The sequence below is a fragment of the Grampus griseus genome (assembly GCF_964374135.1).
Source record: "Grampus griseus genome assembly, chromosome: 10".
NCBI classification, from domain to species: domain Eukaryota; kingdom Metazoa; phylum Chordata; class Mammalia; order Artiodactyla; family Delphinidae; genus Grampus; species Grampus griseus.
Window position 1 is genome coordinate 64,125,811 of NC_139004.1, and position 20,959 is coordinate 64,146,769.

The window sequence follows — 20,959 nt, forward strand, 5'->3', positions numbered from 1 at the left end:
CTTCTAGCCGGTAGAACAGAAGTAGTTTCTATTTAGTCATGTAAGGATGGAAGTGAACAGGGCTAACTGTAGGCAAAATGATCAAATAGGTCAATTTTTCCTCTGTCTCCTCTCCACAGTATCATCAAATAAAGAGAGATGGCATCAATGATCAATGCGTATAATGCAAATCAATTCAATCAATGTTTATCTGGTAAATCATTGTGACTAAAATGTACAATGAAAATTTTCCTATCTCAAGAAAGAAGTTTAGGCATAAGGGAGCAAGTTATGGGGTATTTCTGAGAGTTAAGAAAAAAATCTTCCTGTTGCTCCAGAACTAACACCCAGTTACCATAAAGACAAACCTCGTTTTTAAAGTATGTGGGCATGGGGTGGTAGTAGAAAAAATCTGAAGGAGATGTCTGTGTGTTCTTAAAAAAATGTGATTTCTGCTATTTTAAAAGAATTGAATCCTACTGCTGCTGATAAAAGAGGACCTACTCTACTTTCTGGAGTTTCTAAGTTTATTCCAGCAGTAGTTCTGTATTCTTACTTCCAGCTAAACCTAGATGGAAGGGATGGAGAGCACCCAGCCAACAGTGCTCCTTTTCACACCCACATACCACTCTTCAGGTGGGTTAGTCCATAGCTTGTCAGTAGCTGGAATGAAAAAGTGGATGTGATACCCAAGAGCTCCTCATATGGCAAGGGTGGGGAAAGCCAGAAAGCATGCCCACCCTATCTGTTTTGGAGCTAGATCTAGAACCTCTAATTACTACTCCATGTCAGAGTGTGACAAACAATTAAAATGTATCAAGGAAAACTCTTAATAACAAAGCTGTTTATAGACTGAGAAGAACAAAAAGAGAATAAGAGATAACTTGGATAGGCTAGATAAGTTGTACTAATTACAGTAATTTTAGTGAATTCCTTACCCCTTAATTACCATGTAGTACAAAAATGATTATGTGTGCTGTGAAATGTATCAGATACAGCTCTAAGTGGCACTGAACAATTCATGTGTGCCAAGTCATGTAGCATGAGCATGTGAACACTTTCACAAATCAGTGGAAGACATAGGTGTTCTGAGAACGAAGACCCAAGTTCCCAGTTATTAGAAGTAAGAGTGAGTGATGATGAGGGAGTATAAATTCAGTGACCTGAAAAGAAAATGTTCTTTGGACACTCTTCTAAACCTTGTATGGACTATCCAAGGGCCAGGGCAATTGATCCATAAAAGCAGTTTCTCTGCAGTGAAGGAGTCAAACAGCTGTGGCAAAGTGGTCAGTGGTACACAGTATACAAACTTTTGTGCCCAAAGCTGCACATATTAACAGCTATGAAAACATCATGAAGCATTAGTAAAACTTTTTATGGTAATCTACCATTTTAGTTCCTTCTTTGGCAACTTACAGTGAAGCACACATAGTGATATAGAGAGGAGAAATAATGGGAAGCAACAGTGAGAGAGGCGTGCTCTGTGAGAGGGGAGGGTATCCAAAAAAGCCCAGCTGGAGATGGGAGAAGGGGGCAGTTTGTCTGGTAGAACTGCAAGAAACAGTTCAGGACAGACAGGCAAGAAATGACACTTGAGAAGTGAGAAGGGTCCCGATCATGAAAAACTCCCAAATTCCCTAAGGAGTTCGAGCCTGAGAGAGACAGGGAGGTTATTTAAGAAGGTATCATGCTCATATTTGTTTGTTTAAAGATTCTTCTGCATATGATTCCTTTCATATGAAGTCATGGTGTTAGGAGACAGGCTAGCATCTACTCCTGAAGGGAATCACAGTAACTGGAAGGGACGTGAGGAAGCTTCTGGTGAGCTGGTAAGGTTATGTTGCTTGATATGGGCAGTAGCTGTTTGTGAGTCTATAGGTGGGTTCAGCCTGTGAAAACATTCACTAGTTTTAGACATATATATCTACTTATTTGTATATAAGTTATACTTCAATGAACAACTGAATAACAAAAAAAGATTACTCTGGCTGATGGACAGAGAATGGGATGAAGGAAACAGGCAATATATGATGGGGGGTGGGGTGGGAGGGCCTGGGCATTATCGGATGAACTAGAGCACCAGGAAGCATCTGGTAGCTGAACAGCTATGGAAAATGAAAGAATAAGAGGAGTCAAAAGTGACTTGAGTGAAGACTGGGTGGATGGCTGTGCTATGCCCTGATAAAAGGCATACAGGAAGGAGGCCCTCCTGGCTTCCAGCTCCTCATTTATAAAATGAGAAAACATACCCAAGACAATCCTTAAGGTCTCTGAGATCCTTGATGACAGTATGAACAGTAAGAACCTGGACAGCTTAGAGACAATGAGATAGCCAGGAGTCCAACCTGGCAGAAGACAGAGACTAAAAAAAATGCTTCCAACAAAGGAAGAACAAAACCAAACAAATGTGAAACAACAGTCAAACTGGTGTCTACATCAGTATTCATTTAAACAAGAGTACATCTCATAAATTCCTAGAGGTTGGGGGTGGTAGAAGATACAGAATACCTAAAATTGTACTTAAGAACCATGAAGATCAGGAGGCATCTTTGGAAAAGACTGGCTAGTATGAATATGCAGAACCTCGATCTACTGTGAAGTAACATTCAGCTGGGGTATCTGTCTGAACTGACTCAGCAAGACTGTGACCTGTAAACATCCTCCCCCACACCGTCTGCACCTACGTCAGACGGGTAGGCTCTCAAAACAGTAGTCTTATGGTTTGAACTGGGTCATCTATGGATCTGTTATAAATCATGCTACACAGATTAAACTCCTGGAGAAGTAGTTCACAGCGGCTAAACAGTCTAGGGGAATTAAAGACCATGAGAAACATCTTTACCAATGGATCAAGAACAGCTCAAGATAAAACGATTAGCTATATTCTAGTAACCACTGCTTGAAATGTGGTGACCTATAATGACAGGAAACTACTTTTGAGGGTAAAATAGAAAAGGGGTAAATAGATTTTTTAAAACTTGACATATTCATGCCTGGAATGCTTTGAAGTGCTAAATTAAAACAAAGCAGGGAAAATGACATTCTCTTTTCTTCTTAAATATGTTGGGAAGCCAATACTATGTTATAAATAGAGAAAACCACCCCCAGGAAAGCTGGCAAATTCAAGAAGAAAAAGAGCTATTTAGGTTCCCTCTCTTTCTGTCTGTAAGAGGAGGGTAAAGTATTTATACAGGGAAACAGATTTTTGTCTTAAAAATTACAAATACTTCAATCTGGTAGAAATTATTGGAACTATAGTCCAAGACACGTTCTGCAGGCACATTGGAGGGGCTTTAAATTCTGCCTTCAATCACTGCGGTCTTCACAAGACTGAAGGACACAATGAATAAATTGAAGGCAGCCACCTTTTAGGATCAAGTCTGCTATTTCCATCATTCTCCTGCCTGTGGAATTCCTAACCGAGAAATGTCACTCAAGCAAATAGTCATCTCCTATGGGGTGCAAGGCTCTTTATACTAAATGTTCCCAAGAACCTCAAAACAATACAGCCATTCACGGCTTAAGAGAGCACTAGGAAAAGAGCTGTCAGGGGCAAACCTTGGCTTTGGTTGCAGCTGAGGCAAGAGCAGCTGCTGCGGCTGTGGCTACATTTCCTTCAGAAATTTCATGTTCTACTTTCTTCTTCCCAATATCACTTTCTCTTTCTTTACAAGTATCAGTGAGTTCCTTGTTCTCTTCAGTCTCCTTTTCTTCTGGGGGAAAAAAAAACAAACCAGAAAGCTTTATTACCAGTGTGCCCAGTCTCAATAGGCCATCTTACTTCTCACCTCTGCCACATGATGAACTAAGACTGATGCTACAAAGAGATCTCAGTGCCTTTTGCTTCTTAAGATTTCTACTAAACCATTCCATGCATGTAAGTCTGCTTCTATTTGAGATGGATGTTCTAAATAGTATACTTTGTCTTCTCTTTATTTCTCTAAGCTCTCTGTGTAGTTCCCTTGAATATAAAGGAAAATTCAGGGGAACTAAGTCCTAAGACCATATGTTTGCTCATCAGTCAATGAAATGCTCTGGGAAACCCGAGGGTCTGGAGAAAATCAGAAGCTGAGACCAGAGTACTTCTGCAAGTCTTTCAAGTCAGGCAGGATGGGACACACCAGCAATGGACTGGAAATAAAATGGCAGGTGTGTGTGGTGATTTCAGTCACAGCTGAACAACTTGTTTGTCTATATATCACTGAAAACAATGTAGCCACTAGCATCAGCACTGGTACCTAAGTGCAAAATAAAACTCAAATGCATATTTACTGTTATGTTAAGAAACACATAATAAATGAGGGAATATTTCTACACAATTTAACTGCCTACATTTCTCCAGTGCTTTTACTGGTTTACATAATAAAGTCCAAAGAGTTTCCTCAAATTACCTGATTTGGTATCTTCACTAACTTCACTATCCTGTTCTTTCTCACTATTTTTTTCATTTTCTCCATCTTGAGCTTTATCACCTTCATCCATTTCATTCTCCCCTTTGTTTTCTGCCTGAAAGGGTTACAAAAGAAGAGGACAGAGAATGAGGAAAAAAATTATCCTTTTACAAGTGATATTATCTTAGAATAACAAAAGGTTCCACTATTTTTGGTAAGAAATGGACTAGGTTCAGAAAGGTCTTGGAGAGAAAAACTGGAAAAGAAATAAATAAATTCAGAGAAATACCTTTCACTACTCTCAACTCCTGAGTGCTCACGAGACTTTAAGTCTCCAAAGCACAAATTCCCCACCCTCTCTGCTATAAGGCTAGGGATACAGTGTCCAAAGGAATGTCAGTGGGACTCATTTTCATTATTTACTGGTTAAATACTAGATAACTAAACAAACAAACAAATAAATAAATGGTTAGCTGGCTAGAAGGACTAAGAGCATTTAAAATGCACAGTACTGTTTAAACAAGGTGCTACTGTATAGCACAGAGAACTATATTCAGCAAAGAACTACAGAAACTATAGAAAACTACATAGAACTATACAAAACTATATAGAAACTATAGAACTATAGAAACTATAGAACTATATTCAGCAAAGAACAAAGAACTATATTCAGCAAAAACTTAAACCAGCAAAGCCCAAATGGCTGATAGAATCACTTATAGTCCTCTGAGAGGGACCCAAAAGATCAAAATAAACCCAAACTGTTATGCTGAGAAAGGTAGTGCTCTCTGGCTTGCCTGTTGTGAGAGAATTCAGACAGACTGATTTTTTACCTTTTCAGGCTGCTGACCATCAGTATCTGTTTCCATTTTTTCCTCTTCAGCTCCTTCTACAAGCAAAGCAATAAAAACAAGTAGTAGTACAATGTGGGGGAAAAGTAAAAGCTATTATAAAGCTGTGAAAGTGTCTGAAATACCACTACACACAGTAATACGGACAAATCTCACAACCATAAGGTTGACATAAAATAACACATACTTTATGATTGTACTAATTTAAAGTTCAAAAATAGATGAATGTAATCCGTGGTGTTAGAAATCAGGACAGTGGTTAACCAGGAAAGGGGTGGGTTCAAGAGTGGCTTTGGGTGCTGGTAATGATCTGTTTCTTGATCTTGGGGCCGCCTACATGACTGTGTTTAATTTGTGAAAATGCACTGAACTGCCCACTGAGGTTTTCATTTTTCTGTATGCATAAAAATTAAAGTTCAAAAACACCTTTTAAGTAAAAAAAGGCAAAAATAAAAATAATTTATTTTTAAAGATACTTAAGTTATATATTTTGAGTCAGTCAGATACTAGAGAAACAGTGCAGAGCTAGAGATTCACTGAACCTCAAGAGCATCACACTCTGGCTGGGGAGGACATAAGCCAACAAGCCCACTGTGTTTGCGTACAGATGAGACGCTGTGGGAAGCACAGAGGGTATGGCTATCTCAGTCAGGGAAGGATAATTGCGTGAGAATTTTTGAGGCAGACATGGCTGGGGGGTGGGGGGCGGGGGCAGTGGTAGTACTTGTATAGAGAAGGACATTTCAAGGAAAGGAGGCAAAAAACTCAAGGGAGTAGGGGAAATTTAAGTTGTGGTGAGACTAGAAAAGAGACAGAGATCCAAAAGTGGGAGATAATGCCGACAGGGGCTGTATAATGAAGAGAACTGAATGTTGTGCTAAGGAGGCCTTAAATACATCCTGTAGATAAAAAGTTAACAAAGACTTAAAAACAAAAACATGATACAATCAGATAAATACTTCTGGTTTTAGAACTTTATACATAAACAAATGTTTCAAACATAATGAGGGTTTGCTGTGGTTTTAAATAAAAACATTCAAATATCCTATAGCTTAAATTTTTATATTGTCCTCATAAATTATAAGGCTAATAGCATTTATACTCAATGAGAATATTTAAACATATTAAACAATGATGTTTAAAACTAACAGTGTTAAAGTTACTAAATAGAAAAATCTCTATTTTTCCAATTCTTAAGAATATAATAGGATCTTCTTGCTTCCAGAATTACGGCTGAATAGGAGCTCCAAAGGACATGATATTTTAAGACATCATGAATCTCATATCAGGTAGAAGAGCTTTTAAAGATCACCACCTTCCCCAAAATGCCCAAGGCCTACAGAACCAGAAGTGGGACCAGAGTGTGGAAGTAGTGGGACCAGGTTCTGATTATTTGGGAATTTGAAAGGGAATGGTTGCCTAGACATATTTGCTTCTAATACCTCACCATCAGGAAGTTGAGCCCATGGACTAGCCAGCTGCAGGGCAGGAAAGGAAGACTAGGATTCCTGCACAGAGAGCCAGCCACAAGGATGGCCAATGTGATCTCAAGCCAGTGGCAACCCCTGGCTACCTGAAAAAGCAGCAGAAGCATCCTCTGCAGACAGTTTTTCCAATTCCAATTTTAGCCAAAAAGACATCAGAGTAATAATCTCAACAAAGAGCAAACATCAAGAAAGAAAGCCACTAAGACTGAACAGAAACATTAATCAACAGATTCAGAACCTGAGGACCGCCAATATGAGATCTGTCAGACTCTCAATCTAGTGTAGCCATGGATGTAATATGTAGAGAATCATAAAGATCTCCCATCAACATGAGAGTATTACAGATGATCAGAAATTTAAAAAAACAAAACCCCAAAAGATAAAAATATTTCCTAGAAATGAAGTCAGGGTAAACAGATTAAACCAGGTGAAGAGAGAATTACAAAACTGTAAAACATGTCTAAAGAAATGATCCATATATAGAACGGGACAATGGGGAAATGGAAACATGGAAAAAGATATGCCAGGCAAAACCGAATCCAAGGAATGGCGGTAGCCTTTTTGTGGTACTGTAAGTCAATAAAGGCATTAAGAATAGAGTATTATTAGAAGTAGACGGTAAAACATAATGATGAAAAAGGTTTAATTCACCAAAAAATTGTTAATTTTTTATACTTTTAGGAACCTAATAAGAGTGTCAAACTATATAAAGCAAAAACTGACCGAATGGCAAAATGAAAATGTACATCATAGTAGGGAATGTGAACAGACTTGTCTCAATTTAAGACATACAGTGGATGGTTCTAACATATACATGTAGAATTCTACACCTAACAATTAGAGAATATATACACATTAATTTCAAGCTTACATGGAACATTAAAAAATACTGATCACATCTTCCAGCGCGCACACACACACACACACACACAAATCAATAAAAAGTTTAATCCATTCTAAAACAAAGAAAACTGATCACATATTAAGCCATAAAGCTAGTTTTCACAAATTTCAAAAAGTCAATGGTATACAAACTAAGTTCTCTCACCACAATGCAATGAAATTAGAAGTTTAAAATATAAATTTCTCGGGCTTCCCTGGTGGCGCAGTGGTTGAGAGTCCGCCTGCCAATGCAGGGGACGCGGGTTCGCGCCCCGGTCTGGGAAGATCCCACATGCCGCGGAGCGGCTGGGCCCATGAGCCACGGCCGCTGGGCCTGCGCGTCCGGAGCCTGTGCTCCGCAACGGGAGAGGCCACAGCAGTGAGAGGCCCGCGTACCGAAAAAAAAAAAAAAAAAAAAAAATTTCTCTGTGCTTGGAAATGTAATTTTGAGAATCAGTAAAAATAGCACTTAGGAGGAAATGTAAATGTGAAATAAGCCTTCTTATTTTTACATTAGAAAAGAAATAAAGGTTCAAAGTCTACAAGCTGTACATCTTTTTTAAGAAAATAGAAAAGAAAGAATATAGGAGGTAGGGAGAAAAAAATTACAAGAGTAAAAAAAAAATTAAAGAAATTTTAAAAATAGAGTTTAAATATATAACAGAATCCTATATCTCTTCCGTGACAGATCAAGAAAAGAGATGAGAGGCACAAATTAATAATATTAGGAATGGAAGAAAGGCCATAACTATTGATAAAAAAGCAAACGTCTGGGCTTCCCTGGTGGCGCAGTGGTTGAGAGTCCGCCTGCTGATGTAGGGGACACGGGTTCGTGCCCCAGTCCGGGAGGATCCCGCGTGCCGCGGAGCGGCTGGGCCCGTGAGCCATGGTCGCCGAGCCTGCGCGTCCGGAGCGAGAGGCCGCAGCGGTGAGAGGCCCGCGTACCGCAAAAAAAAAAAAAGCAAAGGTCAAAAAGGAAGTTGACAACAACCTACTGAAGAGGCAAAAATATTTGCAAATAATATGACTGATAAAGGGTTAATATCCAAAATATATAAACAGCTCATACTACTCAATATAAAAAAAAATCCAATTAGAAAATGGGCAGAAAACCTGAATAAACATTTCCCAAAGAAGACACACAGATGTCCAATAGGCACACGAAAAGATGCTCAAAGTTGCTAATCATCAGAGAAATGCAAATCAAAACCCTAATGAGGTATCACCTCACACCTTTCAAAATGGCTCTCGACAAAAAGACCACAAACAACACATGCTGGCAAGGATGTGGAGAAAAGAGAACCGTAGTACACAGTTGGCGGGAATGTAAATCAGTGCAGCCATTATGGAAAAACAGTATGGCGGTTCCTCAAAAAACTAAAAATAAAACTTCCATATGATCTAGCAATTCCACTCCTGGGTATATATTCAAAGAAATGAAGACACTAATTCAAAAAGATATAAACAACCCAATGTTTGTAGCAGCAGTTACTTAACAGTGGCCAAGATATGGACACAACCTAAGTATACACCAAAGGATGAATGGATAAAGAAGATGTGGAATACACACACACACACACACACACACACACACACACACACACACACACACAGAGGAATATTACTCAGCCATAAAAAACAATGAAATTTTGCCACGTGCAACAACATGGATGGACTTGGAGGGCACTATGCTTAGTGAAATAAATCAGACAGAGAAAGACAACTACTCTATGTTATCACTTATATGAGGAATATAAAAAATAAAACAAACTAACAAAACAGAAAGACTCACAGATATAGAGAATAAATTAGTGGTTACCAGTGAGGAGAGGGAAGGGGAGAGCGGCAAGACAAGGGTAGGGGATTAAGAGGTACAAACTATTAGGTATAAAATAAATAAGCAACAAGGACATATTTTATAGTACAGGGAATACAGCCAATATTTTATAATAAATGTAGTGTAAGCTATAAAAATATTGAATCACTATGTTGTACATCTGAAACTAATATAATATTGTAAATCAACTATATTTAATAAAAAAGTGTAAGTGACAAACTTCTGAAAAACTTTAGGCCAAATAAAATAGAAAAATTAGATTAAATGAACAAATTATTAGAAAATTTATTTACTAAACAGATTTGGGAAGAAAAAGAAGTATACTAACAGAAAAACTGAAATAGTTTTAAAAAAACAAAAACACCACAGGTTCAGATGTTTTTACTGGGGAATTCTCTTTTTTTACAAAATAAATTTAGTTATTTATTTTTGGCTGCATTGGGTCTTCGTTGCTGCGCGCAGCTTTCTCTAGTTACAGTGAGCAGGGGCTACTCTTCGTTGCTGTGCACGGGCTCTAGGCGTGCGGGCTTCAGCAGTTGTGGCTCACAGGCTCTAGAGCACAGGCTCAGTAGTTGTGGCTCATGGGCTTAATTACTCCGCGGCATGTGGGATCTTCCTGGACCAGGGCTCAAACCCATGTTCCCTGTGTTGGCAGGCAGGTTCTTAACCACTGTGCCACCAGGGAAGCCCTCTACCAAACTTTTAGGGAAAAGATGATTATAATCTTCATAAACTTTTCCACAGAACAGAGAAAAGGGAATACCTTCTAACTCATTCTATGAGGTCAGTATAACCTTGATTCACAAATCAGATACGGACAACAGATAAGGAATATTAGAGGACACTAGACTAAATCTCATTCATAATCACAAATGAAAAACTCCTAAACAAAATATCTAAAGACAGAAAACAGTAGTATATAAAAAAGGCAATACATTATGACAAAATAATATGACAGTAACAGAAGAGTGATATAACATTAATATGTCTATCAACTTATTTGCTCACACACATAAAAAGTAATAAAACTCAGTATCTTTCATGACAAGCTAGCTTTCATTACAAGGGCTAAAAGGAAAGTTCCTGTGCCCTCCAAAGATTGTTACTGATAATCCTACAATAAATGTCATTCTTCATGGAGAGATGCCTGTAGTATCCCCTTTAAAATCAAGAGCAAGACATGGATACCAGTATTACTACTTTCCTTTGATACTGCCACAGAAGTCTTGGTCTAGGTAGTCAATAAAGAAAAAGAAATTAAAAGAGGACTGGAAAGGAAAGAAGAAAATACTTATGATTTGCAGAGAATAAAACTATATACCTAGAAGAATCTGCAGAAAAGTTATTAGAAATAATGACAGCGTTACAAGGCAGTTACCTATAAAATTAACATGCAAAATCAACTGCGTTTCGATATGCTAACAAAAATCAATTCTAGATAAAGACACATTAAAAAAAAACTTGAATCATCTCCTAATCACAACACAAAAAGTGCCAACCATAAAACAGAAGACAAAACTCTATTAAAATCAAGGACGACTTTTCATTGAGATGACAAAAAGAACAAGTAATAAGAGAAAACACATGCAGCACAGCAACTAGAAGACTAGTACATCAGATTTATAAAGAAAAAAAATAAATACTATAGAAAAGTAAGTAAAAGACAAGAACAGTTATTTTACAGAATGACATATGACCAGTAAATTTAAGATACTCAAATTAGTTGTAAGAGAAATGTAATTTAAAACTATAAAAGAACATCATTTTACACCTGCTACATCAGCAGAGTCTAACACTAGGAAGGTGTTGGATCAAGTGTTACTGGTCAACTTTGGGAAAAAACTTGGAGTTTCCTAAAACAGTGCTGCTCATGTTCAAGGTTCAACGTTCCAAAGTGTTCAATGCTCTTTTCTCCTTTCCTTTATTAATAAATTTACTTCATGAAAAATTGACAACCGAATTAAAGAGAGCTTAGTGATGCATATTTCTTAACTCAGTGTGGCAACTGGTCCACACTTCAAGTAGCACTGCATCTAAGCAAAACCCTATATGTGTACACTGTGAGGCATGTACAAGATTGTATGTACATGCATGTTTGAAACAGAAAAACAGGAAACAACCCAAACTGTCTGTTCAACAATAAGAGAAGGGATAATTAAAATGAGTTATAATCACATACCAGAATATCTTACAGCAGTGGAAATAAATTAACTATGGTTACATGGATAATGCAACTTCACGAAAAAATACTGAAAATATAATACTGAGTTAAAAATAAAAGTTTTAGAAGTATAAATCTATCATACTTTCTAAAGCTTAAAAACAAACAAAATTATAACCAACATATATTAAGTACATCTTTGTGATTAAAAATTGCTTATGGGCTTCCCTGGTGGCACAGTGGTTAAGAATCCACCTGCCAATGCAGGGGACAGGGGTTCGAGCCCTGGTCCAGGAAGATCCCACATGCCGCAGAGCAACTAAGCCCGCGCACCACAGCTACTTAGCCTGCGTTCTAAAGCCTGCGAGCCACAACTACTGAGCCCACGAACCACAACTACTGAGCCCGTGAGCCACAACTACTGAGCCCACATGCCACAACTACTGAGTCCACGTGCCACAACTACTGAGCTCATGTGCCTAGAGCCCGTGCTCCGCAACAAGAGAAGCCACCGCAATGAGAAGCCCGCGCACTGCAACGAAGAGTAGCCCCTGCTCGCAGCAACTAGAGAAAGCCCGCACGCAGCAACAAAGACCCAACACAGCCAAAAAATAAATAAATAAAATAAATATTTTTTAAAAATTGCTTAAAACATAGTTGAACAATATTAAAAAATTCAGGATTCTTAGGGCTGGGAGTGGGAAGGTACAAAGATGAGGTAAGAGGGAAACAGAGAGAAATTACTGGTAATATTCTAATTAGTTCAGATGAAATATGTAACATGCCTTAAGACACATTAAAATATAACAATAAAATGACTTGAACAAAAAACCCAAATGCAGATGGAGTTTTTTTAAGCCCCCAAACCTCACAAGTTATTCTTTTTTTTTGAGAATCATACAGCAATCATAAATCATTGCTTTACAATGGTGTGTTAGTTTCTGCTTTATAACAAAGTGAATCAGCTATACATATACATATATCCCCATATCTCCTCCCTCCCACCCTCCCTATCCCACCCCTCTAAGTGGTCACAAAGCACTGAGCTGATCTCCCCTCACAAGTTACTCTTAATTGAATGTGCATTAGGCCACCTTTGCTGAGTCAACAATTACACACTGAATAAGTATTATGTGGGAGAAATGCAGTATTTTTTTTAATAAAAATAATCTACATTTGAAATAACTAACCACAATCTACAGCTCTGCATTCTAAAAAGATAACACTCTCTATTGTAAGGCAAGCCAAATTTGATATCAACTCTTTAATTAGCTATGATTCCAAGATGAAGAGTTACATAATATTAATATCTATTCATATAATGATGGTGCAGTTAGAGACAGACCCTCTGTAAGGGGGAAAATCTCAGACTTTTAAGGAGATGTCTATTAACAGTTTAATTATGAGTTGTGTATTTCTCAAGATGCTACATGGAAGAGTATGTAAAGTGTCTTCTATCAACATTTTTTTAAAGCTGCTATCAGACATATTCTTGGGGAGAGACAGAGAGAGAAAGAGAGGGAGGGAAGGAGAGAGGGCGTGCGCACGCGTGATTGTCTTTGGTGTGAATTCTGATTAGAACTGTAAACCCTGAAGAGGTTGCAGCCGCTCACATATCCCTTAATGTCATATTTTTTTAATATTTATTTATTATTTATATGGTTGCACCGGGTCTTAGTTGCGGCAGGTGGGCTCCTTAACTGTGGCATACGGCATCTAGTTCCCTGACCATGGATCGAACCCGGGACCCCTGCAATGGGAGCGTGGAGTCTTAACCACTGTGCCACCAGGGAAGTCCCCTCCCTTAATGTCACCTTGTTGGTGCCAATAAATGAAATTCACAACTTAAATAAGAAACACATAACATAAACTAGTGAGCCACATGCCAAAGACAAAAAGAAAGAGAAAGCAAAACAAAAAGAAATCCTCTTACCAGGTAATTAATGCCTTGTCAGCCAGGGGAAAATACCAACATCACAGTTTACAATTAGCTCTTTAGGCTGTAGAACGGGTTGGTAAACATTTTCTGTAAAGGGTGAGATAGTAACTCTTTTCAGCTTTGCAGGCCCCACAGTCCTAGTTGCATCTACTCAACTCTGCCATAGTAGCACAAAATCAGCCACAAAAGCCGCTTGGAAATGAATGGGTGTGGCTGTGTTCCAATAAAACTTCATGAAAAAAAAAAAAACTTCATGGACACTGAAATCTAAATGTTATATATTTTTGCATTTCACAAAATACTATTCTTTTGGTTTTATCCAAACATTTAAAAATGTAAAATCCATTCTCATATATTGTGGGCTAAATAAAAATAGTCGGCAACTTGGATTTGGCCCAAGAACCAAAATTTGCTAACCCCTGCTCTAGAAAAATAGGATGAGTTCGGGATACAGACTAAGTACGAATCCTGTCCCCACAATTTACCAGCTCAAGTGACCCTGGGCAAGCTCCTTAGTTGACAGCGGCTTCAGTTTGCTTATGTACAAAAGGAGAATAATTATTATTTCCTTCACAAGGGTAGTGCTAAGGATTAAATTAATTATTTCATGTAAAATGCAATAACTGTCTGGCTCATAGTGAGTGCTCAATGACAATTATTAATATTATCAGAAAAGTTCAGTTGGCTGGACCCAGGCCCTATCTCTCTATTAACATGAGCCCTTTTCGTGGCCTTTGGCACTGCTTCAGGGAAAACAAAGGGCTCTCATTCTTCCCTGGACTGTCAAAGATCCTTCCCAATCCGGTTTGTTATCTGACTTACCCTCCCTATGTGATCTTTTCTGTAAAGGACCAGTTAGTTTTATAAAATGACCTGCCCATGTCCCATTCTCTTAAAATGTTACTAATGGGTCAGCGATACCTGACCAATCTGATCGACAAGGGGTCAGCAAACGATGGCTGCTTTTGTAAATAAAATTTTATCACAACACAGCCGAGCTCATTTATTTAAGTATTGTCTATGGATGCTTTTGCACCACAAAGGCAGAACTGAGTAGCTGTGACAGAGGCCGTGTGGTCTGCAAAAGCCTAAAGTTTTTACCATTTGGCCCTTTATAGAAATAGTTTGCTAACCTCTGTGATAGAAAATTCATGCTAATATGATAGTCCTGCTTATGAACAAAGATACTCTGGAGATACTGTCGGACTCTCAAGGTCTCAACTTTAATGTTGGAAATTGAGGGACACTGGTGGTGAGACACGAAGGTGGCCTCATACGATCCCTGCCTCAAGGTTTTCATGTCCTTGTATGAACCCCTTCTCTTGAGTGTGAGTAGCATCTGTGATTTGTTTCTAGCCACAACAGAATACAGCAAAGGTGACAGGATGTTAGTTTATATAAGACCCTGTGCTGTTACTTGCTCTGGAGACTCTCCTTGCTGGCTTGATGAAGTAAGCTGCCATGCTGGGGGAGCCTAAATGGCAAAGAACCCTGGGTGGCCCTAGGAGCTGAGGGAAGCTTCCAGCTGACAGCCAGCAAGAAATTGAGGCTTTCCGTTCTACAACTGGAAGTAAATGAATTCTGAGAACAGGAGTGACCTTGGAGGTGGATTCTTCAACAGATGAGAATGTAGTCCAGCCACCTTGATTGTAGCCTTTTGAGATCCTAAGCAGAGGACAAGTTAGGCTGTGCATAGACTTCTGACTCACAGAAACTATGAGATAATAAATATATCTTGTTTTAAGCCACTAATTTTGTGGTAATTTGTTATGCAGCAATAGATAACTACTATACCTCCTAAACTTTTGAATGAACCTCAACCAAGGGTGAGAAGCAAATTATCTAGCATCCATGATAACAATGTCTTCAGAGACTACAAATAGAAAATGGTCTCATCCACCAGACTGGTTGGTTTCTAGTCACCACCCCTTTCTCCTAGCTTCTGCAATGCAGTGTGCTTTTCAGTCTAGTAATAATATGGTTACCAAAACCAAAATGAGGAGCGAGAGAGAGAAACCATTCCCTAAAGAGTTGAGGGAACTGGAAAAGTTAGCTTTGAGGAGAGAATTAAATGCTTGCAAAATACCTGCCTTTAATAAAGTATGTTATGAATAAGTAATGATGCTTTTTAGAAAGAATTATGATTATTTGGTGAGAATACTCTCCATTTCCTACACATCATCTGTAAACTGCCAGCAGTTACTTCCTAAAACAGACAGAACCACGTTACTTCTACTCTCTGGAATCTTCTCAAAGTCTACAAGGTAAAAGCCCTTCAAAATCAGCTGCAAACCTACAAAGCTGCCCTTGGCCACAGTACCTGCTCCCCACAGACTTCTTTGTACTATTTTCAGAATATGCCACCTATGTTCATTCCTTCTTCCTTTTTCATTATTGTTTAAAAGGTCATGTCCTTGGTGCAGCCTTCCCTAACTGACCCAAGCATAAATAATCGTGTTTCCTCCACATATGCCTCTACCTATAGCTGTATTTCTTTTTTATAATGATATCCCCTCCCCCACCATAAAAATTCTTCAAGGACAGGGTGATTATTTAATTCAGTGATTCACAAAGTGTGGTCTAGGTACCCTGAGGGTTCCCAAGGTCAAAACTATTTTCATAGCAACACAAAGATACTTGCCTTTTCACTCTCATCTCGCACAAGTGTGGCGTATGGCTTTCCAGAGGCTGCATGATGAAGTCAGCTATAGAAACGTGCACCTATGTATTATTTTTTAAAAGTTTCCCAGTACCAATTTTTTAACTTTTTTAAAAATTATTTATTTATTTGTTTGGTTTTTTTATATTTGGCTGTGTTAGGTCTTCATTGCTGTGCACACAGGCTTTCCCTAGTTGCAGTGAGCGGGGGCTACTCTTCGTTGCAGTGCGCATGCTTCTCACTGCGGTGGCTTCTCCTGTTGCGGAGCATGGGTTCTAGGCGCGTGGGCTTCAGTAGCTGTGGCTCACAGGCTCTAGAGCGCAGCCTCAGTAGTTGTGGCACACAGGCTTGGCTCCTTCGCGGCATGTGGGATCTTCCCGGGCCAGGGATGGAACCCATGTGCCCTGCACTGGCAGGCAGATTCTTAACCAGTGTGCCACCTGGGAAGCCCGCCCACTATCAATTTTTAATATAGTAAATGTCAACAGATATAATCCAAATAAACTGAAGAAGCATTTTGGGTTCCTTAATATTTTTAAAAAGTCAAAGAAGTCCTGAGACCAAAACATTTTAGAAATGTGAGTCCAATAATTTTTGTCTTCCTAGGGAAGGAGGGAATGATAGGAACTCATTCAACACTTCTGGGAGACTAATCATGTCATTCACTGTATTAAAGTTCAAACGTTCCATAAAGCTGGCAATATACAGTCTAACCAGGCTCGTGAGCCTTGTATCAAACTCTCTATAACCTAGCTCCAACCTACCTCTGTAAGCTGCTCTCTTTCTACATCCTTATTTGAACTATGTATTGTGGCCAACCTGGTTAACTTCCTGCCATTTAAACAACTTTCCATTTCCATCTCTGTGCCTTTGTTCACATCGTTCTACAGAATTGGATACTGTACTTGTTCCAATCAGTGACATTCTAAACCTCTTTTTTTAACATTCAGCTCAAATCCTACTTTCTTTGTGAAGTCTTCTTTAGCCTAAAATTACAAGTCCCATTGTGTTCATTCTTACAGCACTTCCTATCTACAGTCCTCCTTGAACAATTAATACTATATACTTCATTCTATCTCCAATCCTCCAACACTGAATTATTTTTCCATGTATATGTAACTCATCACAAAAAATAGCCCCAATTATTAGAGGGTATTTCGTGTGTCTTACATAACTGCCCCACAGCAAGAGAGCTACATCAAATAACTGATATAGTTATACCTGATTTGACCAAAAAAAAAAAAAAAGTCACCAAAGGTAGACAATTGTATTACATAAGGGAAGCCAATTTCTTCCTAAAAATTCTTATCCTACCATCTAATAAATATGATTCATTAGGCAAGTCACTTCAATCCTAGCTAGTCCTTAGAGGTTAAATGTCCTATTGTGAGCTGCTCAGAAGTCTGAATTTCTATTTCAATGCTTCTTGAAATAGATCTGAAAGAGCCCTTCAAATAAAACAGTGACAAAGAGAAGAGAGAAGCCCACTCCACATGACGTAGTCAAAGATCAAATACTGATCCACTTTTTCCTGAGGTTCACTAGCCTAGCATGTTTTCACACACTGGTGTTTTAGAACTGCCAGATTTTAAAGATGTCACGGGAATCCTCAGGGTGAGAAGAATGAGGCTATTTATATGCTGTGAATAGTATCTGAGGCAAGAATTGTAACAGTCACTTCTGGGCTTTATGTTCCTAGAAAGTGACCTTTTCAACATTATTATTATCAGGATGCTCTTCTTAATCTCCTGATGGACTCCAGACTAGTTCTTAACCTTCTTGAAAACTAGGAGTAATGAGTTGGGTTCTTCTACACAGAGCTGTGACAAATTATTCAAGATACACTCCTTGGAGTCCTGTTTTCGATAAGGTGTTAATCCACTCACTGATATAGAAGAATCTTCTCTGAACGTTCTATTTGTGATTCAATTTCCCTAAAAGCATAGTCAATTATAAGGAAAAAACATCAATGAACTTAATCTTTCAAATTCCTCTAAACCAGAATTAAGATACAGACAGTAAATCTACTCAGTAGCAAAAATAAATAAATAAAATAAAACCAATACTTGAGGCTAGGAAATACAAATGGAGGGTACAATAATAAGTATCTGACAGACTCTTGACAGGTTCTTAAATATACATATACATTCCAACTCTCTGGGGGAAGGGCTGATGACCTAAAAGGGGCTGAGAGTCATTCTGTTATGATTTTTATTTAGGAAAATGTTCTTATTCTTAGGAGACACATGCTGAATTATTTAGGGGGTACAAAGAATCATGATGTCTACAACTTACTTTGAAATAATTCACCAAAATCATAATAAAATAAAAATTATTTATTAGATTCCTAGATAGGTAAAAATGGCAAAATTGAACCTAACTGGTAGGCATACAAGATTTCACTGTGCTATCCTATCAACATTTCAGTATGTTTGGCTACAAGTAAACAGGTTATCAGAAAGGCTATTTTGTTTAGTCTCCAGGTCAAATTAAAAAAAAAAATTAATGAAGCTCTTTAATAAAAGGCTTAGTGATAAAATTTTTTAAAATCTTTAATATTCAAATATATTACGTACGTTATTTGAAAAATAAATCAAATTTAACAATTCCTAGATGGGGTCTATTCTCAACCTAGTAGAATGAAACTTAAAAACATAGGTCAGACCCTGACACTCTTCTGCTCAAACCCCTCATTTGGCTCCACCTCAGAGTAAACATTAAAATGTTACAATGGCCCACAAGGCCCCTCATAATCTCCCTTGACCTCCTCTACCCTGCAATTCAGCTACCTGCCCATGATTCTCCTTGCTATTCCTCAACTATGCCAGGCAGCTCCTGTCCAGCGGCCTGTATACTGGCTGCTCCCAATGCTTGGAACCCTCTGACCTTAGATGTCTACACAGTTCCCCCTTCCTTGCCTTCCACTTACATCTTTGCTCAAATGCCACTTTCTTGGTGAGACATGCATTCCCTGACCATTTAAAACTGCAATTCCCCACACTTCACTCTTATTGACAGGTCCCTGCTCTATTTTCACCATGCCACTTACCAGCCAACACACTCTTTCTACATATTTACATTTAATTTATACATTCTAAGTTTTACATATTAGACGCCTGTCCATCTTCCACCTATAAAATATAAAGTCCACAAGGGCAGGAATTTTGGTTGGCTTTGTTTACCAGTACCCTAGCACCTAGAACACAATGAGACGCCATGATAACACAATATATTTACAGTCTTATTTATCTCTCAGTTAAAAGGGGAAAAAAAGTTTAGCTTAAAACTGATATCCCATGGGTTCGTGCCCCGGTCCGGGAAGATCCCACATGCCGACATGCCGTGGAGAGGCTGGGCCCATGAGCCATGGCCGCTGAGCCTGTGCGTCCGGAGCCTGTGCTCCGCAATGGGAGAGGCCACAACAGTGAGAGGCCCGCGTACCGCAAAAAAAACACAAAAAACAAAAAACAACTGATATCCTGTCTAAGAATGGTTAGGTGGTATGGGCTCATACACTGAATTTTGCTGTGAGTTTCTCAGCACTTAATCTTGTATAGATGAAACAGCCACAGTCACTCTTGCCTGTCTCTTTACGCAGAGCCTAGGTTTTCAGGAGGGCCGGGTCTTTTCCTATTGCATTTGTCATAGTATATAACGTAATACATACAATGGAGCTATTAGACCTTTAATGATCCTTGTTCAATGAATGAAAAATACACAAACATTCCTACATATTTTACTTCTGTCAGCATGCTACAGGGAAGAGAGGTTGAGCTTTGGGGTCAGAGACATTTAGGTTCAAATTTTACCCCATTCTTAACAAGCATGCCAATGTAACCTGCCAACACCTTAGTTTCCTTGCTTCTACTTAATAACAATGCCACTTTCTCCAAAGGGTTGTCCTGAAAAGAACCTTAAATGACGAAACAGAAAACCCCTATATAATGTGTGACAAACATGGGGATTGAGAAAGAAATGTTGGTTTCCGATGACTTCTAAGCAATGTTTAAAACTTCTCTTCATTTCTTTGGTCTTAACTTCTCTCACCTTCCCCTATAACTGAAAGCAAATAAAATCTCATAATATTTTTAGGTTAAACAAAAAAGGTCTCAAATAGCAGTATTATTTTTTCGATTCCTAGAATGGTCTCTGGTCAAACAAAAAACAATACAAACTTAGAGAAATCAGTAGATACTAATCAATGATTACAGTGTTAAAAGACGCTTAAACTAAAGAAACTCCTGGGACTTCCCTGGTGGTGCAGTGGTTAAGAATCTGCCTGCCAATGCAGGGGACATGGGTTCGAGCCCTTGTCCGGGAAGATCCCACATGCCGTGGAGCAACTAAGCTGAGCACCATTAACTATGGAGCCTGCACTCTAGAGCCTGTGAGCCACAACTACTGAGCCCACATGTTGCAACTACTGAAGCCCGCGCACCTAGAGCCCATGCTCCACAACAAGAGAAGCCACTGCAATGAGAAGCCCGCACACCGCAACAAAGAGTAGCCCCTGCTTGCCGCAACTAGAGAAAGCCCATGCGCAGCAATGAAGACCCAATGCGGCCAAAGATTTAAAAAAAAAAAAAAGCAGCACCAGCATTAGAAAACAATTCATTAAAAAAAAAAGAAACTCCTTTTGATAACACTTACTTCCCTAAATAATTCCCATGAGAAGTCTCCTAATAAATGAAAAATAAGGTGTTTCAGACCTAGTGTTCACCTATCTTAACTAACTTTTATTTCACCATACTTCCCCCCAAATCCACAATAAAA

At 38.7% G+C, this 20,959-nt stretch overlaps 1 protein-coding gene across 4 annotated transcripts in view; it reads right to left on the bottom strand.

The window, feature by feature from the left end:
• Window positions 1-20,959, bottom strand: part of SMARCC1 (SWI/SNF related BAF chromatin remodeling complex subunit C1) — a gene marked incomplete at its 5' end in the record, with an annotated part of 180,427 nt that overhangs the window by 39,682 nt on the left and 119,786 nt on the right. For 3 of the 4 annotated variants that reach the window (XM_082663016.1, XM_082663018.1, XM_082663019.1), the window contains 3 exons: window positions 3,538-3,692; window positions 4,371-4,485; window positions 5,204-5,259. In XM_082663016.1, the coding sequence (XP_082519142.1) occupies window positions 3,538-3,692; window positions 4,371-4,485; window positions 5,204-5,259 (326 nt within the window). The remainder of the gene's footprint in view (window positions 1-3,537; window positions 3,693-4,370; window positions 4,486-5,203; window positions 5,260-20,959) is intronic. The other variant, XM_082663017.1, reaches the window with a different exon arrangement.